Genomic DNA, 20,654 nt, shown 5'->3' with positions numbered 1-20,654 from the left:
CCCACAGCGGCTGCTGGCTGTGACTGATAGCCGGCCTCCCTGCTGTAACAGTAGGAATCGGTGATAACACAGATCCCCACTGTTAACTCTCTACATTCCGCAATCAATCTACATCTTGACATATAAAGGATTCGCAGTGAAAGAGCGCTCCCTCTATGACATCATCAACCCTTTGCTATGTAATCGTAGAGGGCCGATGGGTTGCCATGGCAACTGGATGCCAGACACTGGTGTCTCGGCTTGCCATGGCCTATGATCGCTATTGTAAGCAATAAGGGATTGCAGTAAATCTCTAGTGCAATGCATTATCGTAGCGACCATAGCTTTTAGGGTTCAAGTCCCCTAGGGGGACCTAAAAAATGAGCACATACAAAAACATGCAGGATTTTCTAGTAAAGGGTCCAGGCATATTCAGCACTATGACTCGATGCCCCCGATTATAGTAATGATCAATATAAGGCTACTTCAACAATCAATATCATCACAAAAAGAACAAAAGGAGTAGAATTAATTGTTAAATTAAACAATTAATTTGTTAAGAAAACACATAAAATGCAAATCACAGACAACACAAGAAGACTAAATTAAAATCAAACCAAGGATCCACTAAATGGGGATTAAAACTGCATAACAAATCTGAATAGAACAGAGAAATAGATGGGCCCCAAGGACTCTGACTGGTAGAACACATACATAAGTGAAAGAATACTACATATAAATAAAGTGAGCTTTCACTTCTGTATTCCCGCGGGATTTCCGCCACTGAAAGTTTGCATAGGAGTGCATTACAATACGCACTCCTATGCAGACGGCCGCGGTTTGGCCGCGCGAAACCTCGTGCGGCAAACAAACCGCGGCATGTCCTATTTTTGTGCGGGGCACGCACTCACCCGGCCGCCAGCTCCGGTCTGCGCATGCGCCGGCTGCGCCGCAGCTGGCACATGGAAGAGCCGGGGCCGCTAGGCGCGGGTGAGTACGCGCTGGTCCCTGCAGGCTCTCGGGTCGGGTCCCGCGGAGAGAATTCTCGCTGCCGGATCCGACCCGCTCGTCTGCAGGCGGCCTATGTGTTCTACCAGTCAGAGTCCTTGAGGCCCATCTATTTCTCGCTTCTATTCAGATTTGTTAAGCACTTTAAATTCCCATTCTATGGATCCTTGGTTTTCTTGTAATCTTCTTATGTTGCATGTGATATGTATTTAATGTGTTTTTTGCTTTATACCCATGTTTTTCTTCTTGTCTTGACACTTTTTTTTGTTTATATAAAAAAAAAAGAATAAACATTTCACATATTTGGTATCATTGTTTCTGTAGTGACCTGTACAATAAAGTGAACACACTATTTATCCTGCACCACGAAAAACTTTTTAAAAAAACAACCAAAAACATAGGCAAAATGCTTCTTTTGTTCGTTTTTCCTCGCAAAAGACTCAATAAAAGTGAATAAAGCCCCATGTACCCCAAAATGGTAGCAATAAAACTACAGCTCATTATGCAAAAAAAACAAGCCCTCATAGAGCTCTGTACATGAACATTCTGGGAAGGCTGACGTGTGACATAACTGGCAACATGAACTGCAACCACACTGAATGCCAGTACTGGTGTCATATGTCGACACCGGAAGCTAGAGGTTGACCAGGCAGAGCTGGAGGTTACGCCTCTAGCTGCCGATTGGCTCCTGGTCTCCGCCATTCCCTGTCCCCACTGTCACTTGCGCCGGGTGACAGGCTCCTGCTTTGTGCGGCTTTGCCGTCTTCAGCCCAGACCCTCAGCTCCTGCATGCCGCTCCCTCCAGCCGGCTGGCCAGCAGTCTGCCACAGACGGCGCTCTTCCTCCTGGTACGCCAGTTACTTGCCGTCTGTCAATCGGCTGCTGCTGTTTTGTGGGGGGCTGTCCCGTCTTCAGCCCCAGCCCCACCAGATGGTAGCCCCCCGCTGCTGGGGAGAGTGACAGAGGGGTCGGGAGCTGAGATGGGAGGCCAGCGGGGGAAAGGGTGGGTGGGAGTGACAGCGGGGTCGGTACAGCGGTGCCAGGAACTGAAGTAGGAGCCTGGCGGGGAAAGTGACAGTCGGGGCAGGGAGAGTGACAGCGGGCCAGGAGTGCAGATGGCAGTAGTAGGACCAGGAGTAGGATGAGGAGTAGGACGAGGAGGGGGGCGAGGAGATATGTGATCTGTCTGCGGGGAGCGCTGGTACATGTGTCTCTGGGGAGATGTGTGGGGGCATCAACCAATCCGCAGCTGTGGGAGTGACCTGCCCGTCCCCTCAGCCCGGCCAACCCATGTCTCCACACGTACTTCCGGTGGAGACATATAACACCAGTACCCTGAATGCTTTACATGTGTTCTGTTAGACCCAGTGCATACTTTACCATAAAACATGCCACTTCGGCCCAGTTCTGTTGGCAAGTATGCAAGTGCCGCTATGCCAGCTGTTGCCAGCTGTAAAGTCCTGTGTGATCAGACGTTCTCACTCAGCATTACTGAACTGTAACTGTAATGTAATTAATTTCTGTGAAGAACCTTAGTAAAAACCTCAAGTAGCTCCTGCTGTCATTTGGGAAATTTTAGTGCTAAAAATTGGTTGGTCACAGCAGCTACAATATTTCATCAAAAACCTCACTGATGAGTCATTGATTTACCAACCAGAGCCCCAACAGCTTTCTCGGTAAGCCCCTCGTGGCCTGCTGTATAGGTATCTCCAATGCAGAAAATGTTCATATGTATCCCCCGCAAGCTAAACATCTCACAACAGCTCTGTCCATCCATAAAAGAATTTTATAGCTTCTTTGAGGAATTAATCTATATAGGAATCTGTTTCACTTTGAAAATCCATTACATTACTTACCCTGTACTGATCCTGAGTTTTATCCTGCCTTATACCCTAGAGCTGCACTCACTATTCTGCTGGTGGACTCTGTATACATACATTACTTATCCTGTACTGACCCTGAGTTACATTCTGTATTATACTCCAGGGCTGCACTCGCTATTCTGCTGGTGGAGTCACTGTATACATACATTACTAATCCTGTACTGATTCCGAGTTACATCCTGTATTATACTCCAGAGCTGCACTCACTATTCTGCTGGTGAAGTCACTGTGTACATACATTATTTATACTGTGCTGAAACTGAGTTACATTCTGTATTATACTCCAGAGCTGCACTCGCTATTCTGCTGGGGGAGTCACTGTATACATACATTACTTATCCTGTACTGATCACGAGTTGCATTCTGTATTATACCCCAGAGCTGCACTCACTGTTCTGCTGAGGGGTATAGTGTATTATACTCCAAAAGTCTGCAACCTAATTTATTTTTTTCCCATCAGGGTGACAGATTATAAGCTTAATGCCGGATACTCCCGTTGGCCAACCAAAGTCAGTGAGGTGAGTCACTTGTGGTTTTCATAAAAAATGAGAAGAAGCAAAGGAAATGGTCGTCATCCTGTGTAATCAGAATTAGTGTATAACTTGAAATAAAGTGCCTATAATATTCACAGTTCAGGCGGTCAGATACCTCCATATTCCACATACTGTGTGTTGTATGACACAAACATGTCAGGAAAAGTAACGTGTATCCTCCAAGTCAAAGTTGGATTTTCCTCCACCGAAGAAAAATCTCAGTTTATGGCTCCTTATTAAAATACATTTGATAAGGCAGAAGAGAGCCGACAGCTCGTCTATATACTACACCACACAGGAGAGCCGATAGCTCGTCTATATACTACACCACACAGCAGAGCCGACAGCTCCTCTATATACTACACCACACAGGAGAGGCGACAGCTCCTCTATATACTACACCACACAGGAGAGCCGACAGCTCCTCTATATACTACACCACACAGGGAAGCCGACAGATCCTTTATATACTACACTGCACAGGAGAGCCGACAGCTCCTCTATACTACACCCCACAGGAGAGCCGACAGCTCCTCTATATACTACACCACACAGGAGAGCCGACAGCTCCTCTATATACTACACCACACAGGAGAGCCAACAGCTCCGTTATATACTACATCACACAGGAGAGCCGACAGCTCCTCTATATACTACACCACACAGGGGAGCCGACAGCTCCTCTATATACTACACCACACAGGAGAGCCGACAGCTCCTCCATATACTACACCACACAGGAGAGCCCACAGCTCCTCTATATACTACACCACACAGAAGAGCCGACAGCATCTCTATATACTACACCACACAGAAGAGCCGACAGCTCCTCTATATACTACACCACACAGGAGAGCCAACAGCTCCGTTATATACTACATCACACAGGAGAGCCGACAGCTCCTCTATATACTACACCACACAGGAGAGCTGACAGCTCCTCTATATACTACACAACACATAGGAGAGCCGACAACTCCTCTATATACTACACCGCATAGGGGAGCCGACAGCTCCTGTATATACTACACTACACAGAAGAGCCGACAGCTCCTCTATATACTACACCACACAGAAGAGCGGACAGCTCCTCTATATACTACACCACACAGGAGAGCCAACAGCTCCTCTATATACTACACCACACAGGAGAGCCAACAGCTCCTCTATATACTACACCACACAGGGAAGCCAACAGATACTCTATGCTACACCGCAAAGGACAGCTGACAGCTCCTCTATATACTATACCACACAGGAGAGCCCACAGCTCCTCTATATACTACACCACACAGGAGAGTCGACAGCTCCTCTATATACTACACCACCCAGGGGAGTCGACAGCTCCTCTATATACTACACGACACAGGAGAGCCAACAGCTCCTCTATATACTACACCACACAGGAGAGTCGACAGCTCCTCTATATACTACACCACCCAGGGGAGCCGACAGCTCCTCTATATACTACACCACACAGGACAGTCGACAGCTCCTCTATATACTACACCACACAGGAGTGCAGACAGCTCCTTTATATACTACACCACACAGGGGAGCCAACAGCTACTCTATGCTACACCGCACAGGACAGCTGACAGCTCCTCTATATACTACACCACACAGGAGAGCCCACAGCTCCTCTATATACTACACCACACAGAAGAGCCGACAGCTCCTCTATATACTACACCACACAGGAGAGCCCACAGCTCCTCTATATACTACACCACACAGAAGAGCCGACAGCTCCTCTATATACTACACCACCCAGGGGAGTCGACAGCTCCTCTATATACTACACGACACTGGAGAGCCGACAGCTCCTCTATATACTACACCACACAGAAGAGTCGACAGCTCCTCTATATACTACACCACTCAGGGGAGCCGACAGCTCCTCTATATACTACACCACACAGGACAGTCGACAGCTCCTCTATATACTACACCACACAGGAGAGCCGACAGCTCCTCTATATACTACACCACACAGGAGTGCAGACAGCTCCTTTATATACTATACCACACAGGGGAGCCGACAGCTCCTCTATATACTACACCACACAGCAGAGCCGACAGCTCCTCTATATACTACACCACACAGGAGAGCCCACAGCTCCTCTACATACTACACCACACAGGAGAGCCAACAGCTCCTCTATATACTACACCACACAGGAGAGCCGACAGCTCCTCTATATACTACACCACACAGGAGAGCCGACAGCTCCTCTATATACTACACAACACAAAGGAGAGCCGACAGCTCCTCTATATACTACATCACACAGGAGAGCCAACAGCTCCTCTATATACTACATCACACAGGAGAGCCGACAGCTCCTCTATATACTACACAACACATAGGAGAGCCGACAGCTCCTCTATATACTACACCACACAGGAGAGCCAACAGCTCCTCTATATACTACACTACACAGGAGAGCCGACAGCTCCTCTATATACTACACCACACAGGAGAGCCGACAGCTCCTCTATATACTACATCACACAGTAGAGCTGACAGCTCCTCCATATACTACACCACACAGGAGAGCTGACAGCTCCTCTATATACTACACTACACAGGAGTGCAGACAGCTCCTTTATATACTATACCAGACAAGGGAGGCGACAGCTCCTCTATATACTACACCACACAGCAGAGCCGACAGCTCCTCTATATACTACACCACACAGGAGAGCCGACAGCTCCTCTATATACTACACCACACAGGAGAGCCGACAGCTCCTCTATATACTACACCACACAGGAGAGCCGACAGCTCCTCTATATACTACACCACACAGGAGAGCCGACAGCTCCTCTATATACTACACCACACAGTAGAGCTGACAGCTCCTCTATATACTACACCACACAGGAGAGCTGACAGCTCCTCTATATACTACACTACACAGGAGTGCAGACAGCTCCTTTATATACTATACCACACAGGGGAGGTGACAGGTCCTCTATATACTACACCACACAGCAGAGCCGACAGCTCCTCTATATACTACACCACACAGGAGAGCCGACAGCTCCTCTATATACTACACCACACAGGAGAGCCGACAGCTCCTCTATATACTACACCACACAGGAGAGCCGACAGCTCCTCTATATACTACACCACACAGGAGAGCCGACAGCTCCTCTATATACTACACCACACAGGAGAGCCGACAGCTCCTCTATATACTACACTACACAGGAGTGCAGACAGCTCCTTTATATACTATACCAGACAAGGGAGGCGACAGCTCCTCTATATACTACACCACACAGCAGAGCCGACAGCTCCTCTATATACTACACCACACAGGAGAGCCGACAGCTCCTCTATATACTACACCACACAGGAGAGCCGACAGCTCCTCTATATACTACACCACACAGGAGAGCCGACAGCTCCTCTATATACTACACCACACAGGAGAGCCGACAGCTTCCCTATATACTACACATCACAGGAGAGCCGACAGCTCCTCTATATACTACATCACACAGGAGAGCCAACAGCTCCTCTATATACTACACCACACAGGAGTGCCAACAGCTCCTCTACATACTACACCACACAGGAGAGCCAACAGCTCCTCTATATACTACACTACACAGGAGAGCCGACAGCTCCTCTATATACTACACCACACAGGAGAGCCGACAGCTCCTCTATATACTACACCACACAGGAGAGCCGACAGCTCCTCTATATACTACACTACACAGGAGAGCCGACAGCTCCTCTATATACTACACCACACAGGAGAGCCGACAGCTCCTCTATATACTACACCACACAGGAGAGCCGACAGCTCCTCTATATACTACACCACACAGGAGAGCCAACAGCTCCTCTATATACTACACCACACAGGAGAGCTGACAGCTCCTCTATATACTACACTACACAGGAGTGCAGACAGCTCCTTTATATACTATACCACACAGGGGAGGCGACAGGTCCTCTATATACTACACCACACAGCAGAGCCGACAGCTCCTCTATATACTACACCACACAGGAGAACCGACAGCTCCTCTATATACTACACCACACAGGAGAGCTGACAGCTCCTCTATATACTACACTACACAGGAGTGCAGACAGCTCCTTTATATACTATACCACACAGGGGAGGCGACAGCTCCTCTATATACTACACCACACAGGAGAGCCGACAGCTCCTCTATATACTACACCACACAGGAGAGCCGACAGCTCCTCTATATACTACACCACACAGGAGAGCCGACAGCTTCCCTATATACTACACATCACAGGAGAGCCGACAGCTCCTCTATATACTACATCACACAGGAGAGCCAACAGCTCCTCTATATACTACATCACACAGGAGTGCCAACAGCTCCTCTACATACTACACCACACAGGAGAGCCAACAGCTCCTCTATATACTACACTACACAGGAGAGCCGACAGCTCCTCTATATACTACACCACACAGGAGAGCCGACAGCTCCTCTATATACTACACCACACAGGAGAGCCGACAGCTCCTCTATATACTACACCACACAGGAGAGCCGACAGCTCCTCTATATACTACAACACACAGGGGAGCCGACAGCTCCTCTATATACTACACCACATAGCAGAGCCGACTGCTCCTCTATATACTACACCACACAGGAGAGTCGACAGCTCCTATTCACACAGCATAGTTAAAAACGCTATGACTACCCTACTATAGTCTATCCCCTAATGTTGTGTTTTGCTTCTTGAGATATACCTGGGGTTTTCTTAAGAAGCAGTTCTAACTGGTCGCTGCTTTACCGCTGTTTGCACCCAATTTGAGCTATATAAATTTGTCTTTCAATATAGATTTTCTTACTTTTGTGTTGCCCTTACAATCCAATTACAGCTTGTGGATGTCCTAAGCAGCCATTCTGCAATACGGTGCTGGCCAGAATGTCCTCTTCCACACTTTCCATACTTCCTTGTATAGCCCTGCTGCAATCGGCCGCCATGCATCTTCTGAATGTCTGCCCCTTTCTTGCATGTAGTAACTAGTAATGTCTCCATGTCCCTGTTACTAATGAAGCCACATACCTAATCACAGGCAGTGGATTGATGATATGCACACAGGCTGTTAGATGAACAGAATTTGTGTTAAATGTTAGTGTCCATTTAAAATTGGAGCTGATATCAATTTATTTTCTTCCTATTCAGGAAAAAATGGTCAGAAAGGGGATAAAAATAGTTTTCCCTCATTTTTTCATGCTCTGGTTTAAGGTGAATCGCTGAATGAATAACACTGACTTCGTAAATAACTCCTCCGGGGGACAGCAATGCCAAATATGTGTAAGATATGACTTGGAATAGAGATAGGAACAAAAACCCTATTTTAGCTTTAACTGTTTCTTCACCTTTCTGCATTAGTTGAACTCTTAGCACACGCATGATAATTGTTCAAGTGCAGAATTTATTCAGTACTTTGTCGCATTTATTTATTGATCTACAATGGCTCGGAGCTGGAGTAGGTGTCAGCTATTATTTACACTAGTGTCTAGCATAATTATACTAAATGTGACTGGCTATGTGTGGCCATGCCCACTAACACCAGGCCCCACCCACTTTTTAAAAAAGAATCAGGATACAGCATAGGTTCGGGAAGGACATGGTTTCTCTTTTGAAGGCAGCATTCCTGCAAGTCAATGTCAGAACTTTTAACAAGCCTTGTAACAATGGCTGGGAACTGTGAGCCAAAGCCAGAATAACCATGCACAGACAGGCGTTTCGGGGTGATTGGCCCTCATCAGTATACAGCAGGTTTCTGGCTTGGTGAGTAAGAGGCCTACAGACGTTGGTCAGGAAGGGTATCAATTAGGGAGAGCACCAAGAAGGTTAGAGAAAATTTATAAGGCCATCCATGCTCCATGATGTTGCATAAAAATCCCACACCAGTGCAAAAAAAAGGTTGCATATGCCCCAGTGTCACCACCCACACGGTGATGTTCCATGCTGATATACTCTGTGCTGTATTTTAGGTGTTGCTATATTTTACTTGTTGTCTAGGAAAAATAAGAATAACTATGAATGATGTCAGGCTTCATTCACATCTGTGTTAGAGGCTCAGTTTGAAAAATGCTGCAGTACGTAACGACAGCCGAATGGAATCTGTTATAGTAAATGGGTTCCGGACGGCGGGTTTAGGTTTGATATGTACTGGATCCGGCACTTCCAGTTTAAGGCCAAATGCCCACAGCCGGGTCGTATTCCGACTGCGAAATCTCCCAGCAGAATCAGACCCTGTGCCCCAGTATTGACCCCCGCATACCTGTCTTGTAGTCTTCTTTATGTCCTGCGGATGTGCTGGCTGGCGCACTGCCGCACATGCGCAGTGTAGAGAGTCGCACCGGCGATGAAGTGGATCCGCTGCGACTCACCACGGGATGCACGGCTTTCTCGCACTAAAATAGGACATGCTGTGATTTTCCCCCCATGAGCAGAAAATCGCAGTTGGTTTCCGCTCGTGGGCATGGAAAGGCGTTTTCCATAGTATGTCCTATGGGCAATATTTGCTGTGGGATCCGGAGGCGAACACTCGCTCTGGAACCCGCAGTGAAAATAGGGCCGTGGGCATTGGCCCTTACTTTAGTTCGCTGCTAACACAGAGCAAAGTAAGGTCTCACTCACATGGCGGATGTGTCCCCCATATTATACACGTTTTAAGCACAGAGAGTAGACAGTACGCAGCAAATATGCTACAACTAAGGGCAAAAGATGAAGAAACAGTTAAAGCTGAAATAGGGTTTGTGTTCTTATCTCTATTCCAAGTCATATCTTACAGAGTACACATATTTGGCATCGCTGTGGACCGGAGGAGTAATTTATGATGTCATTATTATTCATTCAGCGAATAACCTTAAAACAGAGCATCAAAAAAATGAGGCAAACTATTTTTATCCCGTTTCTGACCATTTTTCCCCCAATAAGAACTATAAAATAAATTGATATCCGTTATAATTTTACTTGGACCCTAACATCTCACATAACTTCTGTCATCTAACAGCCTGTGTGCGTATCATGTGTGCAATCTTGTGCAAGATCTGCGTATCTGTGTGCAATCTTGTAATATACTTGCATTAAAAGTTTTTTTGTTTTATTAGTGAAAATCAAGTTACGTCCCCATAGCGTATACTGGTGCGTATTGCGCGCGTAATACACTCAAAAATAGAACATGCTGCGTTTTATTTCAAGCGCGTGAAAAAAAACACCGGTGTAAGTGGCCCAATAGACATTAATGGGCTTTTAGCACACGTATTACGCGTATAATACATGGGCATTGTACGCCCATATGATTCAGCCCTAACTAAACCAAGCAGTTCAAGTGCTTAAAATGAGGCGTCTGATCGAAACCCTAAAGGGATAAATCCTTATTAATAATACCTTCCTTTAAGCTGTCAAATATACTGAGCAACCCCTTTATTAGAGCCTCAGCCCGTTCACAATTGGCGCATCTCTGTGTGGAAATTCTTCCCATGACCCTGGAGTGCAGCATAAAATCACGTGGCAAGTTTTCTGTGGATCAGCTTCAGTGTGAATCCACATTAAATGGAAAATCCAGCAATCTGCATGACCTCCAACAAGGCCGGGTCATCGGGGCTAGATTAGTGAATTATTGCGATTCTGAAGGCCAAAGGAGGTTCAGCATGCTACTGGATGAGGGTCTCTAATAAAGGGGCCAGTCGGTGAATTGTACCCATTACTTTTTGTTCTGCCCGGTTTATCTCATGCTCTTTCCAATGTTCTTATTTGGATGTAATTTAGAATTTTTGCAATTATTCATCTATTTCACGAGGTGAATTCTATTTTCTTATTCCACGTATCATTGGTTGGTATTTTTGTAATGACTCACAGAACAGTATGATGACTATTTTTAAAGCAGTGGAAAAATTGTGCCTCTAGGTACAGAGATTATCTCGGTGTCCTTTTAGATGAGCCAACTCTTATTGGAACTAGCAAGTGGCGCTATTACTAACTCATTCTCACCAGTGCAGCCTGCTTATACAGGCAGATACATCGTTGGCTTGTTCAAACGAGAATCCTTCAGTCATTTATATTTGCTGTATAAGCAAACAAGAGGGTCTGGACAAGTACAGAGTCCAAGAAGCAGGCCCTCAGCCGAAATAACCTTGTCACGGGGCTCTACCATCTCCTAACTACGGGTGGCCAGGAACTCAACCTCGTTACCACTGGGGGGAGTTCACAAACCGAAGTTACCTGAAGTCCTGTTTGTCACTCGTGATGCCAACATTCCGTCCTCGGCGGCGGCTCCCTCAGATGTAATGAAGTAGTCCACACACAGAGTATTTTTCTGAACGAGAACCGGGAACGTTCAATCATGTCCATTTACTTAAATTTACTTTATTAAATGAAGTGCTACATAAAAACAGTCAGACGTCTACACAGGACGCGTTTCCACTCCGTAAGGAGTCTTGATCACCTGTCTCCTACCCTGTCAAACTGCCATGATCAAACTGCTTCACACTTCATCCAGCCCACACTTAATATAGCTCATACTCGCGTGGCATACATGCTTACACTGATATTGTAGTGAAAGTTAAAGGTACGACTAGGAAACAGCTGGGAGTGGCTGATCAGGTTCCAATTGACTAGCCAGCTGACTTTAGCATTGCAAACCTAGTGACAAAAAGGAAGAGGGAGGGGGGTGAAATTTATTGCTCTTCTTAGATAAGGAAAACATCTCAACAAGGATGGGTGAAAGATGCCATTTGAGGGAAGTGGATTCGAGGAATGACTAAAAGTAGAGTTTCATTTAGCCAGTAAAACGTACCAATGCAAACAGATGAAATGCAAAACACACAATTCACAGCAAGCAAGCAGCAGAGATGAGTTAGCCAGAGCGGAATAGCAGAGCCGGTTCTGTTTGGAGTGGGGTGGTGCAGAAATGAACGTACCTGTTGAGAGAAAGAGAAGGTAGATGGAGGTTATTAACTGCCATGGTCAAACTGCATCACACTTCATCCAGCCCACACTTAATACAGCACATATTTGCGTGGCATACATGCTTACACTCAACTTACATATCTCTGATGCATTCCACAAACACGATGATGACACAAGACATAAAACATGTATTGTGAGGTGCTGGAGGGGACCCCTAACTCCGGGGCGCTACACAAGCACTGTTTAAACACAACGATAAGTGAACGAGCCAACAAGTAAACAGGTTGTTCTTCATAGAAGAGCAACTGCCTGTTTACAACTGCCGATCCATCGTTCAATTTTTAGGCATGCTTTTATACTCAACAACAATCGTTCAGAATCTCATTGATTGTGGAAAATTAAACGATTTGTCGGCCTGTGTAAAAGGGCCTTAAGGGTATAGCCATTTTACAACCCTTTTACTGCTCAATGGATCTAAATTTTAAAAAAAAGGCTTCACTAAATTATCCTGCCGTATTGTGTATACAGCTCTCTATGTGCCTTCACCATGTTGTCTACTACAAAAACCCTCTCACTAGTTGGAGTCTTCAGGTTAACAAACAGATATGGCAAAGGGACATAATCCCCTTTGTAACCAAGATCTAAAAGATCTAAGGGATAATACAACTGGGTGTTCATTTGTCTTTTTAATTAGTAGTGCGTTTCATTACTATTATTATTTTAATGCCTAATAACAACCAAAATGTTTCCTGTTACAGAACTGGGTGCTTCAAACACTGTCAAAGTCCAACATAAGTAAGAGGTAAGACGACCCTACCCAGGTACCTTGATGTCCAATTAAACCATTGTCAGGTTTTGCCACTATTTGCTTCCTTAGACAAGTCTCATTGAGCAAAGAAATTCTTCATTTTTGTAATATTTGTTATAAGACAAAAAAACATTTTTTTGGACATGTCAACCATTTTGACATCATCAGATGGAAATCATCTTAGTCATTTTAAATGTCCTTCCAGAATTGTTATTTTGACCATGAGATATTAATGATGAAAGACTTATTGGCTGTTTAAGTTGATAAATCCATGGAGGTCGAACAGACACAGCAAATGTGTGGCAGGCGTGTGTGCAGACCCCACTACTGTTCCACATGTTAGGTAATTGGCAAGGACTTAAACAACTATGCATGCAGGAGAAATGGCACAACAGTATAGAGAAAGGCTGGCCATATATAAAGAAGCTTTTGTCGAGCAGTTTTAGCTTCAAACTCCCCCAATAAAACATTCACACTTGGCTTGGCCATATATGTTTATTTTAATTATAGAATGGGATAAAGCCACTGCCAGACACCCCTGGGAGTAGGTTTTCTCCTAGGGCACATATGATTTTATCACCTAGTGGAATCTATACCATAACGAACTGCTGCGGGTCTCTAATAAAATGGCCATTCTGTGTATAGTATATTACTGGTCAGCAAGTAGTTACAATTTATATATTTTTTTAATTCCTTGGGCTGTTTTTGATCTGTTTTCATGATTTAGTCACATTTTAAGGCTGAATTTTGCAGAAATTCAGAAAACTTGGAAATTTTTCACAACACTTTAGCACTGATGAAGGTTTCTCAGCTTACTTGGAGCGATGACAATTTATTTTCACCTACTTATTATTCTGGCATTTATGACTTCTCATTGCTTTCCCTGGGGGGAATAATCCTGTTTACGGTGCCAGACTTGCTCCACCCTTGCTGCAAATAGAGTTGAGCAGATTGATGCTTTTCTCCTGTGGAAACGTGTTATAGTTGACGGGGGAACAAATTTTTGGAGGGGTAGGTATTCAAAGTGCCAGAGGGGAAGTTACAAGTTCACTCAGCTCAGTGGTTTAACCCTTTCCTGATCAGATCACATTTTTTTTTAGATATTTAGGAATGTAAATATATTCTGTAAAAAAAATAGCCCAATATTGACTTAACATGGGAACGATAAACTTCACTTCATGTAAATTCACACCATGTTAACCATGTGATCCATGAGGGAAACAGGATGCTGTGTGTGCTGTACTCTATTGAACCCTTTGTAGTGTAGGACAGACAAGCCTGGAAGTCCTCCCGGCCATCATTCTGGGAAGCTAGGCTAGTGATGACAGCTCAACCTCCGTTCCTGTACAAATGCATAACAAAATAAGATGTCTGGTAGAAGTTTGATGTGGATGAGGCTCTCCTATTGCAGACAGGGAAGTGGGAGAGAGCTCCTTCTGCAGCCAGTAGCCTTACAGATCAGACAGATCTACTGGAACACATATCAATTTTTTATATATCTCTCAGGCACGGGTGAGTGTGATATTGGGCTAAGAAACTCAGCCCAATATTGTGCTTGCCCACGTACGTTTTTCACGTCTCACATCATTTCTGTGAAATTGCGATCCAGCCGTGTGTTTCAGGTGCGTCAGATGATCGCATTGATTTCAATGGGAAACACCAAAGCACACTCGCATGCACATCTCACAGCATGCGATTGCCATGCGATGTCTTTAAAGTCCCATTGAAAACAATGGGCCAGGCGTTGCGAGGGAACGCCAAAAGTTAGAACATGCTGCGATTTTGTTTTTTTTCTTGCAACATTGCTGTGAGGGGAGAAAAAAAAACGCTTATGTGAGTAAGTCCACTCAAAAAAATGGAGTTTATATTTGTGCGAGTTTTGTGCATCTCGCAACGTGCAAAACTCATGCGGGATTCTGTGAGTGTAGTCCCATAGTTTTGATTGCAGTATAGGACTAAATCCAAAGGTGATGATAGATGGATGAATTGCTGTTTTTTTTTGTTTATTTTTTTATATGTGGTTTTGGTTCATTAGCCCAATTCTCAGTTTCAATACTATCTCCTGGGATATCTTTGTAAGTTTCAGAAATTTCACTTGCAGTGTGTGACTTTCAACATTTGTTTTTCACTTTGACAGGGAGGAAGTAGCAAAACTCAACATTTACTTTGAAGAGATGAACTACAAAACCATTGAGGAATCAGCTGCGATTAATGTAAGTTGAGAGAAAATCTGCAGCGCAAAAAAAATGGTGGCCCAGTCCATTGGATGTCATATATAAGTTATTATTTCCACATTGATTCTCACGGAGGATATCTTTGCACATATAGCACCTGGCGGAGTCTATATGCATGGGTATAACTAGAGTCATATGGGCCCCAAAACAAATTTTAAACGTGGGTGGGGTGCCCCCCCTCCCAAGCATTTGTTGCTCAGATGCTTTGGCCCGAGTGTCTATATATATATATATATATATATATATGTGTGTATATAAAATGTGTGTGTGTATATATACCCTACATGACATGTGCCCACACATCTTTTCAGAATGGGCTAATTCACTTTGGCTGCTCCATGTGGCCCAGACCACCATGACAGCTGCTTTCATCCACGACTAATCTCTGCAGAATTTAAAGCACATACATTTTTAGCACCTTGCTTTCCAATCACACCCCCAGCTTTACGTAAATACTTCATTGATAGTGTCTCAGACAGTAATACTGCCTCCTTTAGTCCCCTAGACAATAATAGTACTCTACTGAGTGCCACGCATAGTAATAGCACCTCTTCTGTGTCCACGTGTAATAACAGTGCCCCCATAAAGTAATATTGCCCCATTGTGCCACCATATAATAACTCCATATAGTATTAGTGCCTCCATATAGTAGATAGTGCCCCCGTATAATATTAGTGCCTTCAATACAGTGGAAAGTGAGCATATATAATATGAGTGCTCCATATACTATTATTGCCCCCATAAAATGGCTAGTGCCACATATGATATTATTTCCCCCATATATTGGATAGTGCCCCTAATGTGTCATCCTACAGTAATAATGATACCAATGTGCCCCTATATAGTGGATAATGCCTCCATATAGTATTTTACCACCTTATAGTAGATTGTGGCCCCATAGAGAAATAGTAACACATTTGTGCCAATTATGATTAAAAACACTGGAATCCACCTACTGCGTTCCCACAATGGTCAGCCCTGCCGGCTTCCTGCAGCCTGACTTCAGGAAGTGCAATGCAGTCAAGTCTTCGCTCTGCTTGAGGTGACCAAAAGTTGAACTCGGCAGCATGAGCTATGTACGTACGTCTCATTTGGCGGTGCTGGGAGCCAATGGATCTTTCCTGCGCCATAGTTTTCAACTAGATCTTTTTTCAGTGATCACGGATCCAGTTGAAAGCACTGTTTGCCCAGGGATCTGGACAGGCTCTTTCCCCACCCCTGAACTTGGTCGCAGTCACTTCCCCTGTGACCTAGATTGTTACACCCCTGTCCAGAGGAGTAACTTGAAGCTCCTGGGCCCCAATGCGAAACCTGTAACAGGGCCCCAACTATAATGCTTTATTCATAGTAATGGGCTCACTATATGGAGATGAGAGGCCTTATGGGCCCCCCTTAGGCTCCTGGGCCCGGGTGCAACCGCATCCCTGATAGTTACGCCCCTGCCCCTGACTGTAGGGCAGCACACAAGGACTGTGCAGCTCTGTACCTGCCCTACAGGCTCTCTCATGTGCATGGACTCTAAAAAACAGAACAACAAAAATTACCCAAAAATGTGAGTCTCTGAGTCATCCTCATGTGACAACTGCACAAATTACAGATGCTGAGCAGCAACCACATGCTGCAAACTACTACAGTGTTTTATGCAGAATTACAGCCCTACTTCAACCTTACTGCTCTGCATGTATCAGTTTTCACTGTAAGTCTGACATTCTATTCATGAACCAGAATTGTTAACAAATAGCTAGAGCTCTCCTCCGGATGGAAAACTACATGACACTTATACCCTACACAGAGCAGTACATTGTGAGATGACGCTTGTTGTTCTGCCTTGTAATTAAGACACGTTTGGTGGAAGCGCTCGCTGGCTTTGTTTACACAGAGAAGACAATAGAAGGTACTTTCCCAAAGTGGTTTTGCTCCTCTCATCTATCATCGCTGTAAATAAAAGTCTAATAAAGGACAAAATAAAGTCCATTAAATACATATAAAGGTGCAAACAAAACCCTCCGGTCCGCTTTGTCTCAGGACCAGAGGGGGGGAGTTTTAGTAACCTCTGTGTCATTGTCCCTCGAATTGCCGGTTTCAATACACGTTTTTGGTGTTCCAAATTGGCCACCGCAATCTTCTAACTACCTAATGCACATTGTGCACCTGCAGTCTGGAGTACTGCATGCTACATTCTGATGGGTCAGCGCTGATTCCCCAACCATCCCATTTTCCAGCATGGGGAACAGTTGCACCTGTGACTTATGTTGCTCATAGCCTCTTAAACCGCCGGTCCCGTAGTCCCGTACAGTCATACGGCTGCTTTCACCAATCACCCTTATAGTGGCCTCCGCCACTTTAAAAGCCCTCTGCACACTGTATTTGTGCCCTTCTCTATGCCCAATGGCCAGCTCAGTGGCTTCTCTTCACGTCGGGGGCTAGTAGCGCCTGGTCTGAGTGTCGAAATTCTCCCCCTCTCTGCTTTACCTATTTTGTCCGACAGGGGGTAGAGCTAAGCTCCAGAGCTCATCCGGCGCTCACTGCAGAGCGGCAGAGCCACTGCAATAAGGGTGGAGCAGGATAGTGCATTGGCCCCCTCCAGGCTCTAATGTACCCTCTACACCCCCTATAATAATGATCATTAAAGGGGTATTCCACAAGGTAGGTGATACATGTGTGATCACTGAGGGCCCTATTGTGACTATTAGATCTGGACCATTCAGTCTCTGGATCACGCTAAGTAGTGGACTAAATAACTTTGGGGGGCTGTTTTGTAACAAACGATGTGCCTACAAATGTAGAATTGAATGACCCCTGTGGAGATATGGTGTTGTCACCCACTTAGAGGTGAGATGCCTGTCCAGCAATTTGGGTTTTGGTTGGATCATGCATAGTTAGTTAGTGCCCATGTAGTAGAGGAAAGGCCTATAGAAGTCGTGTACTGAGCAAGGTGTGTTGTGGAAAGTAGAGTAGGCAGCAGATCTTCAGCAGTCATAAGCTAAGAGAGGTGGGTGGTGGAAAGTGGAGTCTTCTACAAGTGCTTCAACAGAGTCGATAGCAGAGAAATGTTTACATGAGTCCTTTCGGTACTGCTGAAAAGTAATGAGCCTGGGTTGGCAATTGTTAGGTCCAAGAGTGTAGCTAAAGGCTCAGGGGGTCCTGATGCAAAAGTTCAGCTTCCCCCCCCCCCCCCCCCCACCACCACCACCTGTACCCATACCTCAACCATGCTGCCTACAGCTGCAAACCAGATCTACATACATGATCTAGCCCATTGGCATAAGCTTGCCAAACACGACTCATTTCCTGGACTATGTGAACATTTGTTTGTAGCCCCTTAGGCTTTGCTCGTGGTTTTTTTTTTGTTTATTTTTGAACCACAACTAAAAATCGCAAAAAGGCTGCATGCGGTATTTAAAAACTATATGCGGTTTTCAGAAACTGCATACATTATTAAAAACCACATGTGGATTTAAACAATACATGCCTTCTTTTAAACCAAATGCAGGTTTTTGATGTGTTTTTTCATTGTCTATAAATTGTGCAATCATATGCAGGAGATACCCAGGTTATACCAGCATGGTCCATCTCACCATATACAGGGAGATGTATAACTTATACCAGTTGTACATATATAATTACTAGCTGATATACCCGGCTTCGCCCGAGTTAATTTGGTACTGGTGTTTATCTGGTGTTCACACGGAAAATCTTATGAAGTCGTCGTTACTTTAGAGATACCAGGAAAAAAATATGTTCACCATTTTGCATGGTTCATTGCGTTACCCAGGAAACACCATGTGGAGGTAACCATGCAACGTTTCCTTTATATAAAATGACATCGGGAAGTGAGAGAATTAGATTACGTACGTAAAATTTGGACGCTAATTCTTTTGCACTTAGAATTGAATAATCGAGTTGGGACCCATTAGCTTTTCCTATTTATGACATAATCAATGCCCGTGCCAAATTTCAAGTTTCTATGACACCAGAAAGTGAGAGAATTAGATTCCATACGTAAAATTTGGACGCTAATTTATTTTGCGCTTAGAATTGAATAATCGAGTTGGGACCCATTAACTTTTCCTATTTATGATATAATTAATGCCCGTACAAAATTTCACGTTTCTATAACACCGGGAAGTGAGAGAATTAGATTCCATACGTAAAATTTGGACGATAGTTCTTTTGCGCTTAAATTGAATAATCGAGTTGGGACCCATCAACGTTTCCTATTGATGACATAATCAATGCACGTGCCAAATTTCACGTTTAGAATTGAACAATCGAGTTGGGACCCATTAACTTTTTCTATTTATGACATAATCAATGCTCGTGCTAAATTTCACATTTCTATGACACCAGGAAGTGAGAGAATTAGATTCCGTACGTAAAATTTAGACGCTAATTTTTTTGCGCTTAGAATTTAATAATCGAGTTGGGACCCATTAGCTTTTCCTATTTATGACACAATCAATGCTCGTGCCAAATTTCAACTTTCTATTACACCAAGAAGTGAGAAAATTAGATTCCGTACGTAAAATGTGGACGCTAGTGCTTTTGAGCTAGAATTGAATAATCGAGTTGGGACCAATTAGCTTTTCCTATTTATGACATATTCAATGCTCGTGCCAAATTTTAAGTTTCTATGACATTGGGAAGTGAGAGATTTAGATTATGTATGTAAAATTTCGACGCTAATTCTTTTGCGCCACAATTAAATAATCGAGCTGGGAACTCTTTACTTTTCCTATTTTGGACATAATCTATGCTCTTACCAAATTTCATGTTTCTACGACACCGGGAAGTTGGAGAATTAGTGGCGAGTCAGTCAGTGAATCAGCGAGTGAGTCAGTGAGGGCTTTCGTCTTTATATATATAGATATACAGAAGATACCCAGGTTATACCAGTATGGTCCAGATCACTATATACAGGATGTATCACTCATGCTAGCTGTCCATATATAATTATATACAGGTGATACCTAGGTTATATCAGCATGGTCCATATAACTATATACAGGAGATGTATAACTTATACCAGCTGTATACAGAACATACCTGGTTACATCAGCATGCTTTTCCCCGCTCCTCCGCTATCAGACACCACTGGCCGGGCCAATCATGTGGCCAGCGGTGTACTGACAGACTGTAGTTGTGGTGAAACTGTGTTAGCTAGTAGAGCAAGATGGGATTGTTCTCAGTAAGAGAAACCAAGTCATCTTGTAGATTGTTAGATTAATGGCTAATGAATCATGTTTTATGGTTAGCCACTAAAA

The 20,654-nt window shown here is 44.3% G+C and overlaps 2 protein-coding genes across 2 annotated transcripts in view; one reads left to right on the top strand and one right to left on the bottom strand.

The window, feature by feature from the left end:
* Window positions 1-20,654, bottom strand: part of TAPBPL (TAP binding protein like) — a 351,854-nt gene that overhangs the window by 233,752 nt on the left and 97,448 nt on the right. The window lies entirely within an intron of this gene.
* SCNN1A (sodium channel epithelial 1 subunit alpha) overlaps window positions 1-20,654 on the top strand; it is a 97,300-nt gene that overhangs the window by 59,482 nt on the left and 17,164 nt on the right. The window contains exons 10-12 of the mRNA XM_066601301.1: window positions 3,331-3,388; window positions 13,107-13,150; window positions 15,294-15,369. Coding sequence (XP_066457398.1) covers window positions 3,331-3,388; window positions 13,107-13,150; window positions 15,294-15,369 — 178 coding nt within the window. The remainder of the gene's footprint in view (window positions 1-3,330; window positions 3,389-13,106; window positions 13,151-15,293; window positions 15,370-20,654) is intronic.

The sequence above is a fragment of the Eleutherodactylus coqui genome, chromosome 4, assembly GCF_035609145.1.
Source record: "Eleutherodactylus coqui strain aEleCoq1 chromosome 4, aEleCoq1.hap1, whole genome shotgun sequence".
Lineage (NCBI taxonomy): Eukaryota > Metazoa > Chordata > Amphibia > Anura > Eleutherodactylidae > Eleutherodactylus > Eleutherodactylus coqui.
Note: the sequence above shows the minus strand (reverse complement) of the source record. Positions and strands in the feature narration are given on the sequence as shown.